This window comes from Girardinichthys multiradiatus, chromosome 5 (genome assembly GCF_021462225.1).
Source record: "Girardinichthys multiradiatus isolate DD_20200921_A chromosome 5, DD_fGirMul_XY1, whole genome shotgun sequence".
NCBI classification, from domain to species: domain Eukaryota; kingdom Metazoa; phylum Chordata; class Actinopteri; order Cyprinodontiformes; family Goodeidae; genus Girardinichthys; species Girardinichthys multiradiatus.
Genome location: NC_061798.1, coordinates 14,437,356 through 14,456,222, shown reverse-complemented (window position 1 = coordinate 14,456,222; position 18,867 = coordinate 14,437,356). Strand labels below are relative to the sequence as shown.

General features: G+C 42.1%; 1 protein-coding gene across 1 annotated transcript in view; it reads right to left on the bottom strand.

Annotated features, from left to right (window-relative positions):
• ank2a (ankyrin 2a, neuronal) overlaps window positions 1-18,867 on the bottom strand; it is a 122,438-nt gene that overhangs the window by 25,019 nt on the left and 78,552 nt on the right. Inside the window, exon 45 of the mRNA XM_047366369.1 lies at window positions 14,699-14,777. Within this exon, the coding sequence (XP_047222325.1) occupies window positions 14,699-14,777 (79 nt within the window). The remainder of the gene's footprint in view (window positions 1-14,698; window positions 14,778-18,867) is intronic.

Genomic DNA, 18,867 nt, shown 5'->3' with positions numbered 1-18,867 from the left:
CTGAGGAACAGGTGAGTCCGGTGAAATGGGCCTAAACTCACTGCAAGACCTAACTGAGTCAGGAGAATGCCGACCTGATTCAGATAGCCAGTCGTCCAAGAACTGAGGGCTGGACTGCTCCTCTGATTGGAAAGGAGGTGAAACATCTCCTGACCCCAACAATGTCAGACCAAGTATAGGCTCAGATTGTGTTTTAAAGGAAATACCTCGGACAACTTCTGCATATGTCAGAGGTCTGGCAGTAGAATGCAGATGAGGAGAAGCAACTGAGTGTCTTGAAACTGGAGGAAGAGAATCTGGTGAATCTGTTCGGTTATCAACAAATATGTCCTGCATACAAAAGTCAATGTCCTCTGCATCTGGCACTGTTGACAGAGGTGATAATGGCTTATTTACTGAATACTGTAGGTAATAGTTGCAGTGTTGATCATGTAACTGACCAAATGTAAGAACATGAGATGAATTTTGATAATCAACTGACACCACTGATTCTGGTGAGGATGCTCTACAACCTCCAAGCCAGTCATTTAAAAGCGAAAAGTCAAAATCAACAGATAAAGAGTCTGGGGACAATGTCTTGCTGCTGAATAATTTATTCGGTTCAAAGTCCAACATGACCGACCGAGGGGACTCTGGTCTGTTGTTCTCAAAAAGACCTTCCAAACACAAATCAGTGCCTTCCCAGTCTGACAATGTAGATTCTGGGGTATATGACCTGCTTTCTGACAACTCCACACTGCAATCTATATAAGGACATCTGAACTGAGGAACAGGTGAGTCCGTTGACATGGGCCTAAATTCACTGCAAGACCTAACTGAGTCAGGAGAATGCCGACCTGACTCAGATAGCCAGTCGTCCAAGAACTGAGGGCTGGACTGCTCCTCTGATTGGAAAAGAGGTGAAACATCTCCTGACCCCAACAATGTCAGACCAAGTATAGGCTCAGATTGTGTTTTAAAGGAAATACCTCGAATAACTTCTGCATATGTCAGAGGTCTGGCAGTAGAATGCAGATGAGGAGAAGCAACTGAGTGTCTTGAAACTGGAGGAAGAGAATCTGGTGAATCTGTTCGGTTATCAACAAACATGTACTGCATACAAAAGTCAATGTTCTCTGCATCTGACACTGTTGACAGAGGTGATATTGGCCTAATTACTGAATACTGTAGGTAATAGTTGCAGTGTTGATCATGTAACTGACCAAATGTAAGAACATGAGACGAATTTTGATAATCAACTGACACCACTGATTCTGGTGAGGATTTTTACAACCTCCATGCCAGTCATTTAAAAGCGAAAAGTCAAAATCAACAGATAACAAGTCTGGGGACAATGTCTTGATGCTGAATAACTTATTCGGTTCAAAGTCCGACACGACCGACCGAGGGGACTCTGGTCTGTTGTTCTCAAAAAGACCTTCCAAACACAAATCAGTGCCTTCCCAGTCTGACGATGTAGATTCTGGGGTATATGACCTGCTTTCTGACAACTCCACACTGCATTCTATATAAGGACATCTGAACTGAGGAACAGGTGAGTCCGGTGAAATGGGCCTAAACTCACTGCAAGACCTAACTGAGTCAGGAGAATGCCGACCTGATTCAGATAGCCAGTCGTCCAAGAACTGAGGGCTGGACTGCTCCTCTGATTGGAAAGGAGGTGAAACATCTCCTGACCCCAACAATGTCAGACCAAGTATAGGCTCAGATTGTGTTTTAAAGGAAATACCTCGGACAACTTCTGCATATGTCAGAGGTCTGGCAGTAGAATGCAGATGAGGAGAAGCAACTGAGTGTCTTGAAACTGGAGGAAGAGAATCTGGTGAATCTGTTCGGTTATCAACAAATATGTCCTGCATACAAAAGTCAATGTCCTCTGCATCTGGCACTGTTGACAGAGGTGATAATGGCCTATTACTGAATACTGTAGGTAATAGTTGCAGTATTGATCATGTAACTGACCAAATGTAAGAACATGAGATGAATTTTGATAATCAACTGACACCACTGATTCTGGTGAGGATGCTCTACAACCTCCAAGCCAGTCATTTAAAAGCGAAAAGTCAAAATCAACAGATAAAGAGTCTGGGGACAATGTCTTGCTGCTGAATAATTTATTCGGTTCAAAGTCCAACATGACCGACCGAGGGGACTCTGGTCTGTTGTTCTCAAAAAGACCTTCCAAACACAAATCAGTGCCTTCCCAGTCTGACAATGTAGATTCTGGGGTATATGACCTGCTTTCTGACAACTCCACACTGCAATCTATATAAGGACATCTGAACTGAGGAACAGGTGAGTCCGGTGACATGGGCCTAAATTCATTGCAAGACCTAACTGAGTCAGGAGAATGCCGACCTGACTCAGATAGCCAGTCGTCCAAGAACTGAGAGCTGGACTGCTCCTCTGATTGGAAAGGAGGTGAAACATCTCCTGACCCCAACAATGTCAGACCAAGTATAGGCTCAGATTGTGTTTTAAAGGAAATACCTCGGACAACTTCTGCATATGTCAGAGGTCTGGCAGTAGAATGCAGATGAGGAGAAGCAACTGAGTGTCTTGAAACTGGAGGAAGAGAATCTGGTGAATCTGTTCGGTTATCAACAAACATGTCCTGCATACAAAAGTCAATGTTCTCTGCATCTGACACTGTTAACAGAGGTGATATTGGCCTAATTACTGAATACTGTAGGTAATAGTTGCAGTGTTGATCATGTAACTGACCAAATGTAAGAACATGAGATGAATTTTGATAATCAACTGACACCACTGATTCTGGTGAGGATGCTTTACAACCTCCATGCCAGTCATTTAAAAGCGAAAAGTCAAAATCAACAGATAAAGAGTCCTGGGGACAATGTCTTGATGCTGAATAACTTATTCGGTTCAAAGTCCGACACGACCGACCGAGGGGACTCTGGTCTGTTGTTCTCAAAAAGACCTTCCAAACACAAATCAGTGCCTTCCCAGTCTGACGATGTAGATTCTGGGGTATATGACCTGCTTTCTGACAACTCCACACTGCAATCTATATAAGGACATCTGAACTGAGGAACAGGTGAGTCCGGTGACATGGGCCTAAATTCACTTGCAAGACCTAACTGAGTCCGGAGAATGCCGACCTAATTCAGATAGCCAGTCGTCCAAGAACTGAGGGCTGGACTGCTCCCCTGATTGGAAAGGAGGTGAAACATCTCCTGACCCCAACAATGTCAGACCAAGTATAGGCTCAGATTGTGTTTTAAAGGAAATACCTTGGACAACTTCTGCATATGTCAGAGGTCTGGCAGTAGAATGCAGATGAGAAGCAACTGAGTGTCTTGAAACTGGAGGAAGAGAATCTGGTGAATCTGTTCCGTTATCAACAAACATGTCCTGCATACAAAAGTCAATGTTCTCTGCATCTGACACTGTTGACAGAGGTGATATTGGCCTAATTACTGAATACTGTAGGTAATAGTTGCAGTGTTGATCATGTAACTTACCAAATGTAAGAACATGAGATGAATTTTGATAATCAACTGACACCACTGATTCTGGTGAGGATGCTCTACAACCTCCAAGCCAGTCATTTAAAAGCAAAAAGTCAAAATCAACAGATAAAGAGTCTGGGGACAATGTCTTGCTGCTGAATAATTTATTCGGTTCAAAGTCCGACATGACCGACCGAGGGGACTCTGGTCTGTTGTTCTCAAAAAGACCTTCCAAACACAAATCGGTGCCTTCCCAGTCTGACAATGTAGATTCTGGGGTATATGACCTGCTTTCTGACAACTCCACACTGCAATCTATATAAGGACATCTGAACTGAGGAACAGGTGAGTCCGGTGACATGGGCCTAAATTCATTGCAAGACCTAACTGAGTCAGGAGAATGCCGACCTGACTCAGATAGCCAGTCGTCCAAGAACTGAGGGCTGGACTGCTCCTCTGATTGGAAAGGAGGTGAAACATCTCCTGACCCCAACAATGTCAGACCAAGTATAGGCTCAGATTGTGTTTTAAAGGAAATACCTCGGACAACTTCTGCATATGTCAGAGGTCTGGCAGTAGAATGCAGATGAGAAGCAACTGAGTGTCTTGAAACTGGAGGAAGAGAATCTGGTGAATCTGTTCGGTTATCAACAAACATGTCCTGCATACAAAAGTCAATATCCTCTGCATCTGACACTGTTGACAGAGGTGATATTGGCCTAATTACTGAATACTGTAGGTAATAGTTGCAGTGTTGATCATGTAACTGACCAAATGTAAGAACATGAGATGAATTTTGATAATCAACTGACACCACTGATTCTGGTGAGGATGCTCTACAACCTCCAAGCCAGTCATTTAAAAGCGAAAAGTCAAAATCAACAGATAAAGAGTCTGGGGACAATGTCTTGCTGCTGAATAACTTATTCGGTTCAAAGTCCGACACGACCGACCGAGGGGACTCTGGTCTGTTGTTCTCAAAAAGACCTTCCAAACACAAATCAGTGCCTTCCCAGTCTGACGATGTAGATTCTGGGGTATATGACCTGCTTTCTGACAACTCCACACTGCATTCTATATAAGGACATCTGAACTGAGGAACAGGTGAGTCCGGTGAAATGGGCCTAAACTCACTGCAAGACCTAACTGAGTCCGGAGAATGCCGACCTAATTCAGATAGCCAGTCGTCCAAGAACTGAGGGCTGGACTGCTCCCCTGATTGGAAAGGAGGTGAAACATCTCCTGACCCCAACAATGTCAGACCAAGTATAGGCTCAGATTGTGTTTTAAAGGAAATACCTTGGACAACTTCTGCATATGTCAGAGGTCTGGCAGTAGAATGCAGATGAGAAGCAACTGAGTGTCTTGAAACTGGAGGAAGAGAATCTGGTGAATCTGTTCGGTTATCAACAAATATGTCCTGCATACAAAAGTCAATGTCCTCTGCATCTGGCACTGTTGACAGAGGTGATAATGGCCTATTTACTGAATACTGTAGGTAATAGTTGCAGTATTGATCATGTAACTGACCAAATGTAAGAACATGAGATGAATTTTGATAATCAACTGACACCACTGATTCTGGTGAGGATGCTCTACAACCTCCAAGCCAGTCATTTAAAAGCGAAAAGTCAAAATCAACAGATAAAGAGTCTGGGGACAATGTCTTGCTGCTGAATAATTTATTCGGTTCAAAGTCCAACATGACCGACCGAGGGGACTCTGGTCTGTTGTTCTCAAAAAGACCTTCCAAACACAAATCAGTGCCTTCCCAGTCTGACAATGTAGATTCTGGGGTATATGACCTGCTTTCTGACAACTCCACACTGCAATCTATATAAGGACATCTGAACTGAGGAACAGGTGAGTCCGTTGACATGGGCCTAAATTCACTGCAAGACCTAACTGAGTCAGGAGAATGCCGACCTGACTCAGATAGCCAGTCGTCCAAGAACTGAGGGCTGGACTGCTCCTCTGATTGGAAAAGAGGTGAAACATCTCCTGACCCCAACAATGTCAGACCAAGTATAGGCTCAGATTGTGTTTTAAAGGAAATACCTCGAATAACTTCTGCATATGTCAGAGGTCTGGCAGTAGAATGCAGATGAGAAGCAACTGAGTGTCTTGAAACTGGAGGAAGAGAATCTGGTGAATCTGTTCGGTTATCAACAAACATGTCCTGCATACAAAAGTCAATGTTCTCTGCATCTGCCACTGTTGACAGAGGTGATAATGGCCTATTTACTGAATACTGTAGGTAATAGTTGCAGTATTGATCATGTAACTGACCAAATGTAAGAACATGAGATGAATTTTGATAATCAACTGACACCACTGATTCTGGTGAGGATGCTCTACAACCTCCAAGCCAGTCATTTAAAAGCGAAAAGTCAAAATCAACAGATAAAGAGTCTGGGGACAATGTCTTGCTGCTGAATAATTTATTCGGTTCAAAGTCCGATATGACCGACCGAGGGGACTCTGGTCTGTTGTTCTCAAAAAGACCTTCCAAACACAAATCAGTGCCTTCCCAGTCTGACGATGTAGATTCTGGGGTATATGACCTGCTTTCTGACAACTCCACACTGCAATCTATATGAGGACATCTGAACTGAGGAACAGGTGAGTCCGGTGACATGGGCCTAAATTCATTGCAAGACCTAACTGAGTCAGGAGAATGCCGACCTGACTCAGATAGCCAGTCGTCCAAGAACTGAGGGCTGGACTGCTCCTCTGATTGGAAAGGAGGTGAAACATCTCCTGACCCCAACAATGTCAGACCAAGTATAGGTTCAGATTGTTTTTTAAAGGAAATACCTCGGACAACTTCTGCATATGTCAGAGGTCTGGCAGTAGAATGCAGATGAGAAGCAACTGAGTGTCTTGAAACTGGAGGAAGAGAATCTGGTGAATCTGTTCGGTTATCAACAAATATGTCCTGCATACAAAAGTCAATGTCCTCTGCATCTGGCACTGTTGACAGAGGTGATAATGGCCTATTTACTGAATACTGTAGGTAATAGTTGCAGTATTGATCATGTAACTGACCAAATGTAAGAACATGAGATGAATTTTGATAATCAACTGACACCACTGATTCTGGTGAGGATGCTCTACAACCTCCAAGCCAGTCATTTAAAAGCGAAAAGTCAAAATCAACAGATAAAGAGTCTGGGGACAATGTCTTGCTGCTGAATAATTTATTCGGTTCAAAGTCCAACATGACCGACCGAGGGGACTCTGGTCTGTTGTTCTCAAAAAGACCTTCCAAACACAAATCAGTGCCTTCCCAGTCTGACAATGTAGATTCTGGGGTATATGACCTGCTTTCTGACAACTCCACACTGCAATCTATATAAGGACATCTGAACTGAGGAACAGGTGAGTCCGTTGACATGGGCCTAAATTCACTGCAAGACCTAACTGAGTCAGGAGAATGCCGACCTGACTCAGATAGCCAGTCGTCCAAGAACTGAGGGCTGGACTGCTCCTCTGATTGGAAAGGAGGTGAAACATCTCCTGACCCCAACAATGTCAGACCAAGTATAGGCTCAGATTGTGTTTTAAAGGAAATACCTCGAATAACTTCTGCATATGTCAGAGGTCTGGCAGTAGAATGCAGATGAGAAGCAACTGAGTGTCTTGAAACTGGAGGAAGAGAATCTGGTGAATCTGTTCGGTTATCAACAAACATGTCCTGCATACAAAAGTCAATGTTCTCTGCATCTGACACTGTTGACAGAGGTGATATTGGCCTAATTACTGAATACTGTAGGTAATAGTTGCAGTGTTGATCATGTAACTGACCAAATGTAAGAACATGAGATGAATTTTGATAATCAACTGACACCACTGATTCTGGTGAGGATGCTCTACAACCTCCAAGCCAGTCATTTAAAAGCGAAAAGTCAAAATCAACAGATAAAGAGTCTGGGGACAATGTCTTGCTGCTGAATAATTTATTCGGTTCAAAGTCCGACATGACCGACCGAGGGGACTCTGGTCTGTTGTTCTCAAAAAGACCTTCCAAACACAAATCAGTGCCTTCCCAGTCTGACGATGTAGATTCTGGGGTATATGACCTGCTTTTCGACAACTCCACACTGCAATCTATATGAGGACATCTGAACTGAGGAACAGGTGAGTCCGGTGACATGGGCCTAAATTCATTGCAAGACCTAACTGAGTCCGGAGAATGCCGACCTAATTCAGATAGCCAGTCGTCCAAGAACTGAGGGCTGGACTGCTCCCCTGATTGGAAAGGAGGTGAAACATCTCCTGACCCCAACAATGTCAGACCAAGTATAGGCTCAGATTGTGTTTTAAAGGAAATACCTCGAATAACTTCTGCATATGTCAGAGGTCTGGCAGTAGAATGCAGATGAGGAGAAGCAACTGAGTGTCTTGAAACTGGAGGAAGAGAATCTGGTGAATCTGTTCGGTTATCAACAAACATATCCTGCATACAAAAGTCAATGTCCTCTGCATCTGCCACTGTTGACAGAGGTGATAATGGCCTATTTACTGAATACTGTAGGTAATAGTTGCAGTATTGATCATGTAACTGACCAAATGTAAGAACATGAGATGAATTTTGATAATCAACTGACACCACTGATTCTGGTGAGGATGCTCTACAACCTCCAAGCCAGTCATTTAAAAGCGAAAAGTCAAAATCAACAGATAAAGAGTCTGGGGACAATGTCTTGCTGCTGAATAATTTATTCGGTTCAAAGTCCGACATGACCGACCGAGGGGACTCTGGTCTGTTGTTCTCAAAAAGACCTTCCAAACACAAATCAGTGCCTTCCCAGTCTGACGATGTAGATTCTGGGGTATATGACCTGCTTTCTGACAACTCCACACTGCAATCTATATGAGGACATCTGAACTGAGGAACAGGTGAGTCCGGTGACATGGGCCTAAATTCATTGCAAGACCTAACTGAGTCAGGAGAATGCCGACCTGACTCAGATAGCCAGTCGTCCAAGAACTGAGGGCTGGACTGCTCCTCTGATTGGAAAGGAGGTGAAACATCTCCTGACCCCAACAATGTCAGACCAAGTATAGGTTCAGATTGTTTTTTAAAGGAAATACCTCGGACAACTTCTGCATATGTCAGAGGTCTGGCAGTAGAATGCAGATGAGAAGCAACTGAGTGTCTTGAAACTGGAGGAAGAGAATCTGGTGAATCTGTTCGGTTATCAACAAACATGTACTGCATACAAACGTCAATGTTCTCTGCATCTGACACTGTTGACAGAGGTGATATTGGCCTAATTACTGAATACTGTAGGTAATAGTTGCAGTGTTGATCATGTAACTGACCAAATGTAAGAACATGAGACGAATTTTGATAATCAACTGACACCACTGATTCTGGTGAGGATTTTTACAACCTCCATGCCAGTCATTTAAAAGCGAAAAGTCAAAATCAACAGATAAAAGTCTGGGGACAATGTCTTGATGCTGAATAACTTATTCGGTTCAAAGTCCGACACGACCGACCGAGGGGACTCTGGTCTGTTGTTCTCAAAAAGACCTTCCAAACACAAATCAGTGCCTTCCCAGTCTGACGATGTAGATTCTGGGCTATATGACCTGCTTTCTGACAACTCCACACTGCATTCTATATAAGGACATCTGAACTGAGGAACAGGTGAGTCCGGTGAAATGGGCCTAAACTCACTGCAAGACCTAACTGAGTCAGGAGAATGCCGACCTGATTCAGATAGCCAGTCGTCCAAGAACTGAGGGCTGGACTGCTCCTCTGATTGGAAAAGAGGTGAAACATCTCCTGACCCCAACAATGTCAGACCAAGTATAGGCTCAGATTGTGTTTTAAAGGAAATACCTCGAATAACTTCTGCATATGTCAGAGGTCTGGCAGTAGAATGCAGATGAGGAGAAGCAACTGAGTGTCTTGAAACTGGAGGAAGAGAATCTGGTGAATCTGTTCGGTTATCAACAAACATGTCCTGCATACAAAAGTCAATGTTCTCTGCATCTGACACTGTTGACAGAGGTGATATTGGCCTAATTACTGAATACTGTAGGTAATAGTTGCAGTGTTGATCATGTAACTGACCAAATGTAAGAACATGAGATGAATTTTGATAATCAACTGACACCACTGATTCTGGTGAGGATGCTCTACAACCTCCAAGGCAGTCATTTAAAAGCGAAAAGTCAAAATCAACAGATAAAGAGTCTGGGGACAATGTCTTGCTGCTGAATAATTTATTCGGTTCAAAGTCCGACATGACCGACCGAGGGGACTCTGGTCTGTTGTTCTCAAAAAGACCTTCCAAACACAAATCAGTGCCTTCCCAGTCTGACGATGTAGATTCTGGGGTATATGACCTGCTTTCTGACAACTCCACACTGCAATCTATATGAGGACATCTGAACTGAGGAACAGGTGAGTCCGGTGACATGGGCCTAAATTCATTGCAAGACCTAACTGAGTCCGGAGAATGCCGACCTAATTCAGATAGCCAGTCGTCCAAGAACTGAGGGCTGGACTGCTCCCCTGATTGGAAAGGAGGTGAAACATCTCCTGACCCCAACAATGTCAGACCAAGTATAGGCTCAGATTGTGTTTTAAAGGAAATACCTTGGACAACTTCTGCATATGTCAGAGGTCTGGCAGTAGAATGCAGATGAGAAGCAACTGAGTGTCTTGAAACTGGAGGAAGAGAATCTGGTGAATCTGTTCGGTTATCAACAAACATGTCCTGCATACAAAAGTCAATGTCCTCTGCATCTGCCACTGTTGACAGAGGTGATAATGGCCTATTTACTGAATACTGTAGGTAATAGTTGCAGTATTGATCATGTAACTGACCAAATGTAAGAACATGAGATGAATTTTGATAATCAACTGACACCACTGATTCTGGTGAGGATGCTTTACAACCTACAAGCCAGTCATTTAAAAGCGAAAAGTCAAAATCAACAGATATAGAGTCTGGGGACAATGTCTTGCTGCTGAATAACTTATTCGGTTCAAAGTCCGACACGACCGACCGAGGGGACTCTGGTCTGTTGTTTTCAAAAAGACCTTCCAAACACAAATCAGTGCCTTCCCAGTCTGACAATGTAGATTCTGGGGTATATGACCTGCTTTCTGACAACTCGACACTGCAATCTATATAAGGACATCTGAACTGAGGAACAGGTGAGTCCGGTGACATGGGCCTAAATTCATTGCAAGACCTAACTGAGTCAGGAGAATGCCGACCTGATTCAGATAGCCAGTCGTCCAAGAACTGAGGGCTGGACTGCTCCTCTGATTGGAAAGGAGGTGAAACATCTCCTGACCCCAACAATGTCAGACCAAGTATAGGCTCAGATTGTGTTTTAAAGGAAATACCTCGGACAACTTCTGCATATGTCAGAGGTCTGGCAGTAGAATGCAGATGAGAAGCAACTGAGTGTCTTGAAACTGGAGGAAGAGAATCTGGTGAATCTGTTCGGTTATCAACAAACATGTCCTGCATACAAAAGTCAATGTCCTCTGCATCTGACACTGTTGACAGAGGTGATAATGGCCTATTTACTGAATACTGTAGGTAATAGTTGCAGTATTGATCATGTAACTGACCAAATGTAAGAACATGAGAGGAAATATGATAATCAACTGACACCACTGATTCTGGTGAGGATGCTTTACAACCTACAAGCCAGTCATTTAAAAGCGAAAAGTCAAAATCAACAGATATAGAGTCTGGGGACAATGTCTTGCTGCTGAGTAACTTATTCGGTTCAAAGTCCGACACGACCGACCGAGGGGACTCTGGTCTGTTGTTTTCAAAAAGACCTTCCAAACACAAATCAGTGCCTTCCCAGTCTGACAATGTAGATTCTGGGGTAAATGATCTGCTTTCTGACAACTCCACACTGCAATCTATATGAGGACATCTGAACTGAGGAACAGGTGAGTCCGGTGACATGGGCCTAAATTCACTGCAAGACCTAACTGAGTCAGGAGAATGCCGACCTGACTCAGATAGCCAGTCGTCCAAGAACCGAGGGCTGGACTGCTCCTCTGATTGGAAAGGAGGTGAAACATCTCCTGACCCCAACAATGTTAGACCAAGTATAGGCTCAGATTGTGTTTTAAGGGAAATACCTCGGACAACTTCTGCATATGTCAGAGGTCTGGCAGTAGAATGCAGATGAGAAGCAACTGAGTGTCTTGAAACTGGAGGAAGAGAATCTGGTGAATCTGTTCGGTTATCAACAAACATGTCCTCCATACAAAAGTCAATATCCTCTGCATCTGACACTGTTGACAGAGGTGATACTGGCCTATTTACTGAATACTGTAGGTAATAGTTGCAGTGTTGATCATGTATCTGACCAAATGTAAGAACATGAGAGGAAATATGATAATCAACTGACACCACTGATTGTGGTGAGGATGCTCTTAAATCTTTGCAAGACCCCACTGAGACAGGTGAATGTTGACCAGGGTCAGAAGTCCAATCATCTATAAACTGAGGGCTGGACCGGTTTTCCGACTGGAGAGTAGAACAAACATCTCCGGACTGCAACTCTCTGAGACATAACAATGGCTCAGATTGTGTTTTAAATATATCACCTCGGACAACACCAGCATATGTCAGAGGTTTGTCAGTTATGTGCAGTGGAGAGGAAGTTACCATTTTACCTGAGGATTTTGATTCTAAAAATAAAGAATGTGCGAGTGGTGAATGCAGTTTGTAGTCAACCTCATTTTCAATCTTCCTGGTACCTTTGAATTTGGTTGCAGTTTCATTAGTGTCATTATCATGTAATAAAGGCCATCTTTTATTGGATAGTGGAGCGGGTACATTTTGAAAATGTAAAACATATTTTGGTTTCTCCACCAACTCAAAGACTACTGGTGTAGATACTGGTTCTTTTTTGAAAAAATGAAAGGTTTTACCCCCTACCGGGTTTTGCTTTTTAGGGCTTTTTTCAGAGGACTCTCCCTTCAGATGGACATACATATCTTCTGTATGGCATTGTCTTGTCAAATCATTTTCTGGATGACTTAAGAAGGATAAATTTTCAGAAGATTGTGGCTCAAGATTTAAATTCCAGTAATACAGGTAAGAGTGACTATCCTCTGGCTTTTGGGTTTTCATTTTGTCACTGCTAAAATGAGAGGAATTTATCATTTCAGTTTTACAAGCAGCTTTGTCACTTTTGATATTTTCATGAGCCTCAGCAGTAGAATATTTAGCAAGTAAAACTGCAGTTTGGGTGTCCTCTTCTTTTATCTGAAGGATCATCGAATCTGGGGTACTCAGAGTTTTTTCACAAGTCCAATCATTAAAACATGGCATAGGAGTCTTTTTAGAGTCTTGCATATTAACACATTTTTTAACCACGTACTGTGAACATGAAAAATGTGGTGGAAGATGGTCATTTGATGTGACCCGAGGTGATGTAGACTGATAATCTAAAATGTCTAACTGTTCTGTCAAGGAGATTTCTGGATACACCTTTTCACTATGCTTTACATCATAAACATCATTGATCAGTGGTGGTGATGTTTGGCTCCCACCTGAATAAAGTATAAAGTAATCACAGTATTGGCTCCTCAGTTGGGAGCGAGTTGGTTCTGAGTATATGAGATCAAGAAATGAGAAGCTGCACTGGGAAGACTGAGATTCTGGGGAAAATGGTCTACAATCCCTCTCTGATTCTTGATTAGAAGTTAATAATTCTGGTGAAAATGCTCTTCTATCTGGTGAAAGAAGCTCTATAAAAATATCACCACTTTCAATATTTGAACCCACAGGTGACAGCGTTTTTCTTTCTACCCTCTTATGTGAAACATCTGAAACAGTCTGACAACATTTGGACAATTGAGAGTCTGAGGACAGTGGTTTACAGAAATTCCATGACTCAAAAGACTCTGAATAATAGCAAGTTGAAATCACTGGTATTGTAAACTCTTCTGAACAAATCCTTTGTTTATCTTCATGTGTATGTGGGTAAAATTTGTTCTCATTGTAATTCGGATTAATATCTGGTGAACTGCATCTGTCAGACACTGGAGAAAGTGCACAACGGCCTTCCGGGGTGCTGGCAAAGTCTGTAGGTAAAAACCATTTGGTTTCTATTGGAGAATCAGGTGACATTGCTCTGTAATCGCTAACTGACATGACAGATTCAGGAGATGACGCCCTAGACGCGCTGACGTTTGTCATCCATGTGTTGGCTGTGAAAACGCCTGCTACATTAACAGGTGAAAATGAGTCATCCTGTTCCTCAGACAACAAAGAATCAGGGGTCAAAGGGTGGAAATTTAAAAACACAGGAGGTGAAGTCTCAGCCGTTATTTGATCAGTTTGAGGAGCAAGGTGTGAGAAATGCCTCAACAGAGCAATCTTCATTTTAGGAATGTTGGATGTGTTAGATTTAATGTTAGCATTTTCATATTCTGGAAAAGGAAACAAAGTAGTACATTCATCAGCTGAGTCACATGTCAAATGAGTGTAGGTACTCTTTTTTGGAATATCTGGTAGAATAGTCTGAATTTTTAACTTTTTGTCCTGATTCACCATGCTGTACTTAGCTGCACTGCTAACATATTCACTTGACTTTATGTCATCCTCATCAATGAAGGGTATGTGTTGGAGACACACATTGTTTTGTACTTGGTCTTTAGGATTTTTGTCCTTACATGACTTGAAAGTTTTGAGGTCCAAATCCAAACTTGAAACATGTGGAATATTGTAATGAATCCGCGATATGTCACCAGGTTCTTTGTGAGATACCCTACTTTTCTGCACTACATCTATGTCATCCTCAGTCACAGCCAGAGTTGGTGGATTCTCCCGTGGTGCCATGGCTGGTGATACTGGTTCAGAGAGTCTTCTTAAAGTAGTTCTTGTTGCTTTTGCATTACCAAGCAGAGGTGTGCAGTTGAAATAATCAGAGAGCTCAGTAAAGTCACTTTCCACTCTGTCTGACTCAGACAAGCTCAAACCGAAGTCTCTGATAGATATGGATAATGGTACCTTCATAACTTCTGGTGAATTGCTTTGTTTATTCTTACATCCACATTGATTCAATGGTATAGTTTGACACGAGTCTCCTTTGAATGAAGGGTCAGCTTGGGAAGACCTGACGTACTGACATTCATTACAGCTCGAAACCTGCTGGTGTTTCACCTGAGCTGCTTGGCTCTTCAGTGCTGCTTCTTCTGTATGGACTCGTGTACTTACTTGCTCCTCTGAGTTGTCGTGACTAGAGGATTCTTGTGTAACCACATCTTCTAAGGTCCACAGATTAGGGTTCAATTCACTGTTGGGAGAAAAAAATAGGTCACAAAATATGATTTTGATGACTTAAACAACATTAAAAGGTAAAACTAGGGATGTAATGAAAAATCCGGATCATGAGAAGAGATGACGCGTGACTTTATGTTTATGAAAACAACAGATTTAAAACTGGTGGGGAATGAGTGTTGTCAAAAAAGTTCCTGGTCAACTGTCAAAACAAAAGGGCAATTCAGAATCTACTTCTTTTTATAATAATAGATTAGACTTACTCACTAGACAAAGTCACATATTGACAGTGACTAGATAGCACTTCACAAGAAAGACCTCACTTTGACTACAAACTTTGTGGTGGTTCAATATTACAAGATATCATTTGACAACCCTTGTGTTGTCTTGCGGGTCAAAAGTGACCCACTACCATGTTTAGCTGTAGAACAAATTTCTTAAACTATCTTTTTCCAACTTGAAATTTTAAGACTTTTCTTAAAGGGACCTCATCATTAGAAAAAGTGATACTTTGTTTTTGTTTATGTTTCCATGTGGGCTGTCCACCAATAGGGTACAAAGATTGTCTTATGGGTCATTTTTGACCCAGGAATTATAAAAGCGTTTAAACACCAGAAAAAACTTCAAAGGCCACACACAAACTCTCTCTTTTACACAGACACACACACACACACACACACACGCACACATAAATAAATAAAAGAAACTGGATTGATTTACGAATTGGACTTGCATTTGATCTGAACCTGCACTCTTGGTCTGCAGCTAACCCCTCACATTACACAAGCTCCCAAATAAAACAAAACAATCTCAGACATAATAAAAACAAATTCAGTATAGAAGATATAAAGGTACCCTGAATCAAAGTACCCCTAGCTGGTTCCTTGCTGAAGCCATATGTAGACGTTTCACTGTCCAACAAGTCTTGGATGAGATTTTTTCAGGAGCTCAGGAGGAACAAGAGGATGAAGATGTATCTGAAGAGGAAGGTGGGGAGGAATGCAACCCAGAGGATGATGAGTCTTCAGATGAAGAAGAAGAAGAAATCCCTCAAGCTGACAGACAGACATTTTTGTCAAAAAATGTCAAAATTGCATGGTCCTCATCAAATTCAGACAGCAACCAGTGAAGAACAGCAGCACCAAACAGCATAAAGATGACTCCAGGGCCAACAAGGTATTCGGCTGCCCATGTCCAGGACATTTCATCCATTTTTCTCCTGTTCATCACACCAGCCATCAAAAAAAATCATCCTGGAGAATACAAATTCAGAGGGTTTCTGGAAATATGGAGAAAACTGGAAAAATATGGATGAGATTGACCTGCGTGGCTGCATAGGGCTTTTGATATTAGCAGGTGTATATAGGTACCGTGGCGAGGCTACATATAGTCTCTGGGATGCAAAGAGCGAAAGGGCAATTTTTCGTGCCACAATGCCGCTGAAAATCTTTCACACTTTCTCAAGAATGTTGAGATTTGACAACCGTGGATCAAGACCAGCAAGGCGTGTGACAGACAGACGTGCAGCCATCAGAGAGACCTGGGACAAGAGGGTTGAGCGTCTGCCATATCTCTACAACCCTGGGCCTAATGTCACAGTAGATGATCAGTTGGTTCCATTCAAAGGTTATTTTTTATTTTCATATATGCAATGTTACTTACCTGAAATTTGTCTTATTTTATTGTGATGTAACATCCTTGATTCATGCAGTTTTCTGTGACACTCACACTGAGTGATTGTAATCTCTTTTCTTTATCAACAAGTCGCTGTCCTTTCCGGCAGTATTTGTCCAACAAGCCAGCAAAATATGGTATCAAATTGGGGGTGGCCTGTGATGCAAAATCCAGCTATGCATGGAATATGCAAGTGTACACAGGGAAGCTGCCGAGTGGAGCGCCAGAGAAGAACCAGGGGATGCGGGTTGTGCTTGAATTGACAGTTGGACTGAGGGGGAAAGTTTTTTACCTCCTATGAACTTGGCCAGCAGCTCCTGAAAAGGAAGATGACCACGGTTGGCAATGTTCTGAAGAATAAGCCTGAACTCCCCCTTGCACTCCTTTCAACAAGAGGCAGAGCGGTCTTCTCATCAAAGTTTCCCTTCACTCTCACCACCACTCTTATTCCTTCCAAAAAGGAACAAGAACGTGGCCCTGCTGAGCACACTGCACAAGACGGCTGAAATCAGTGATCACGATGATAGGAAGCCAGCCATCATCCTCGACTATAACTGCAATAAAGGCGGCGTGGACAATCTCGACAAAGTTATTGGAACGTACAGCTGCAGAAGGATGACTGCACGCTGGCCCCTGGTCATCTTCCATAACATCATTGATGTGTCCTCATTGATGTTGAAAATTGTTCACAAAATCAAGGCATGGTAAGTTTATTTTTATAGCACATTTCAGTAGCAAGACAATTCAAAATGCTGTACATAAAAAAAGAGAAAGAGACCTAATAGGAAAAGTACATTGGCAAAAAGGTAATTAAATAATTAACGAACACAAATAATTAAGAGAATAAGAATTAACAATTAAAATGGTAAGATGATAAGAAAAAAGATTTAAAAAAAATTTAATTATTGATAAAATGATTGATAAGAAAATGACAGGAAAGTTGGACTGAAAACGTTACTAATAATGTTTAGATGGCACATTCAAAGGCCACTCTAACAAATACGTTTTTAATCTTGATTTAAATCAACTTAGGGTTTCAGTTTTTTGGGAGTTTATTCCAAGTTAATGGAGCATAAGAACTAAAAGCTGCTTCTCCATGTTTGGTTCTGGTTCTGGGTATGCAGAGTAGATTTCAGCCAGAAGACCTGAGAGGTCTGGGTGGTTGATACACTGACAACAAGTCTGTAATGTATTTTGTTGCTAAGCCATTCAGTGATTTATAGACTAACAGAAGTATTTTAAATTCTATTCTTTAAGATACGGGGAGCCAGTGTAAGGACTTTAAAACTGGGGTGATGTGCTCCACTTTCTTAGTTTCAGTGAGGATGTGGGCAGCAGTGTTCTGGATCAACTGCAGCTGTCTGATCGACTTTTTAGACAGACTTGTGAAGACACTGCTGCAGTTAGGAAAATGCATCTTTAAGGACGGTGCTGCTGAAACCTTTAAGTATCCTTCTCCTAGGGGAAACGGAGGCATTTCTCTGTAATTCTGACCATTCCGATTTATTTAATTGCAAAGATCTTCCAGTGAGTCGTCTCCCTTGATTTTTTGGCCTTGCATCTAAAACATGCTGGGGGGGCTGCCAGTGGGGTTCTCGGTGTTCTGTTTGCTGGCTGAGCTGTTAAGCTGGCTGTCACTGTTTGGGATCACAGGCAGAATTGAATTATCTCTGTACCCCATATTTACCTCAATATTCACTGCTAGTTGATGGAGTTTCATCTCCAGAACAATCAATTTCTGTTCAAGTTTCGTGAAGTCCTCTGTGGTGAAGAAAGGCATCTTGTGCTGATTAGCTGACATTGACTGTCCTTATTTCGGGTTAAATAAAAAATAAAAAAACATGGCGAAATCCTTTAGAAAACATAAAAATAATAATAATCCTTGGGAGCCACTGGTATGAAGTAGTTTTAGTCCAAAAATGTCCTGGTAGATGGCTGCTTTGACAGTGGACCAACAGCAGCAGGTAACATGGCACCACAAATCATCATGGACTATGGACTTGTCTGACCTTGTCTCTGGTTCAGGAGTGTTTTGACACAAGGAATATGACATTTGTAGCCCATGTGTAAGATTTGTATGTATGTAGTGGCTCTTGATACGCTGGCCCCAGCTTCAGTCCACTCTTTGTGAAGCCATCCCAAATTCTTGAATGGATTTTGCTTGACAATCCTCTCAAGACTGTGACTGTGCCTGTTACTAGTTCACCTTTTTCTACCACACTTTTTCCTTCCACTCAACTTCCTACAAATAAACTATAACTTTTTCACAATATTCAACTTTTTTGAGACACTAAGTTTTGGGTTTTCACTATCTGTAAGCCATATTCATCAAAATTACAAAAAATAGAGGCTTAAAATATTTCACTCTATGTGTAATGAATCTATATAATGTATGAGCTTAACATTCTAAAATAATTGACAAAGAACATTGG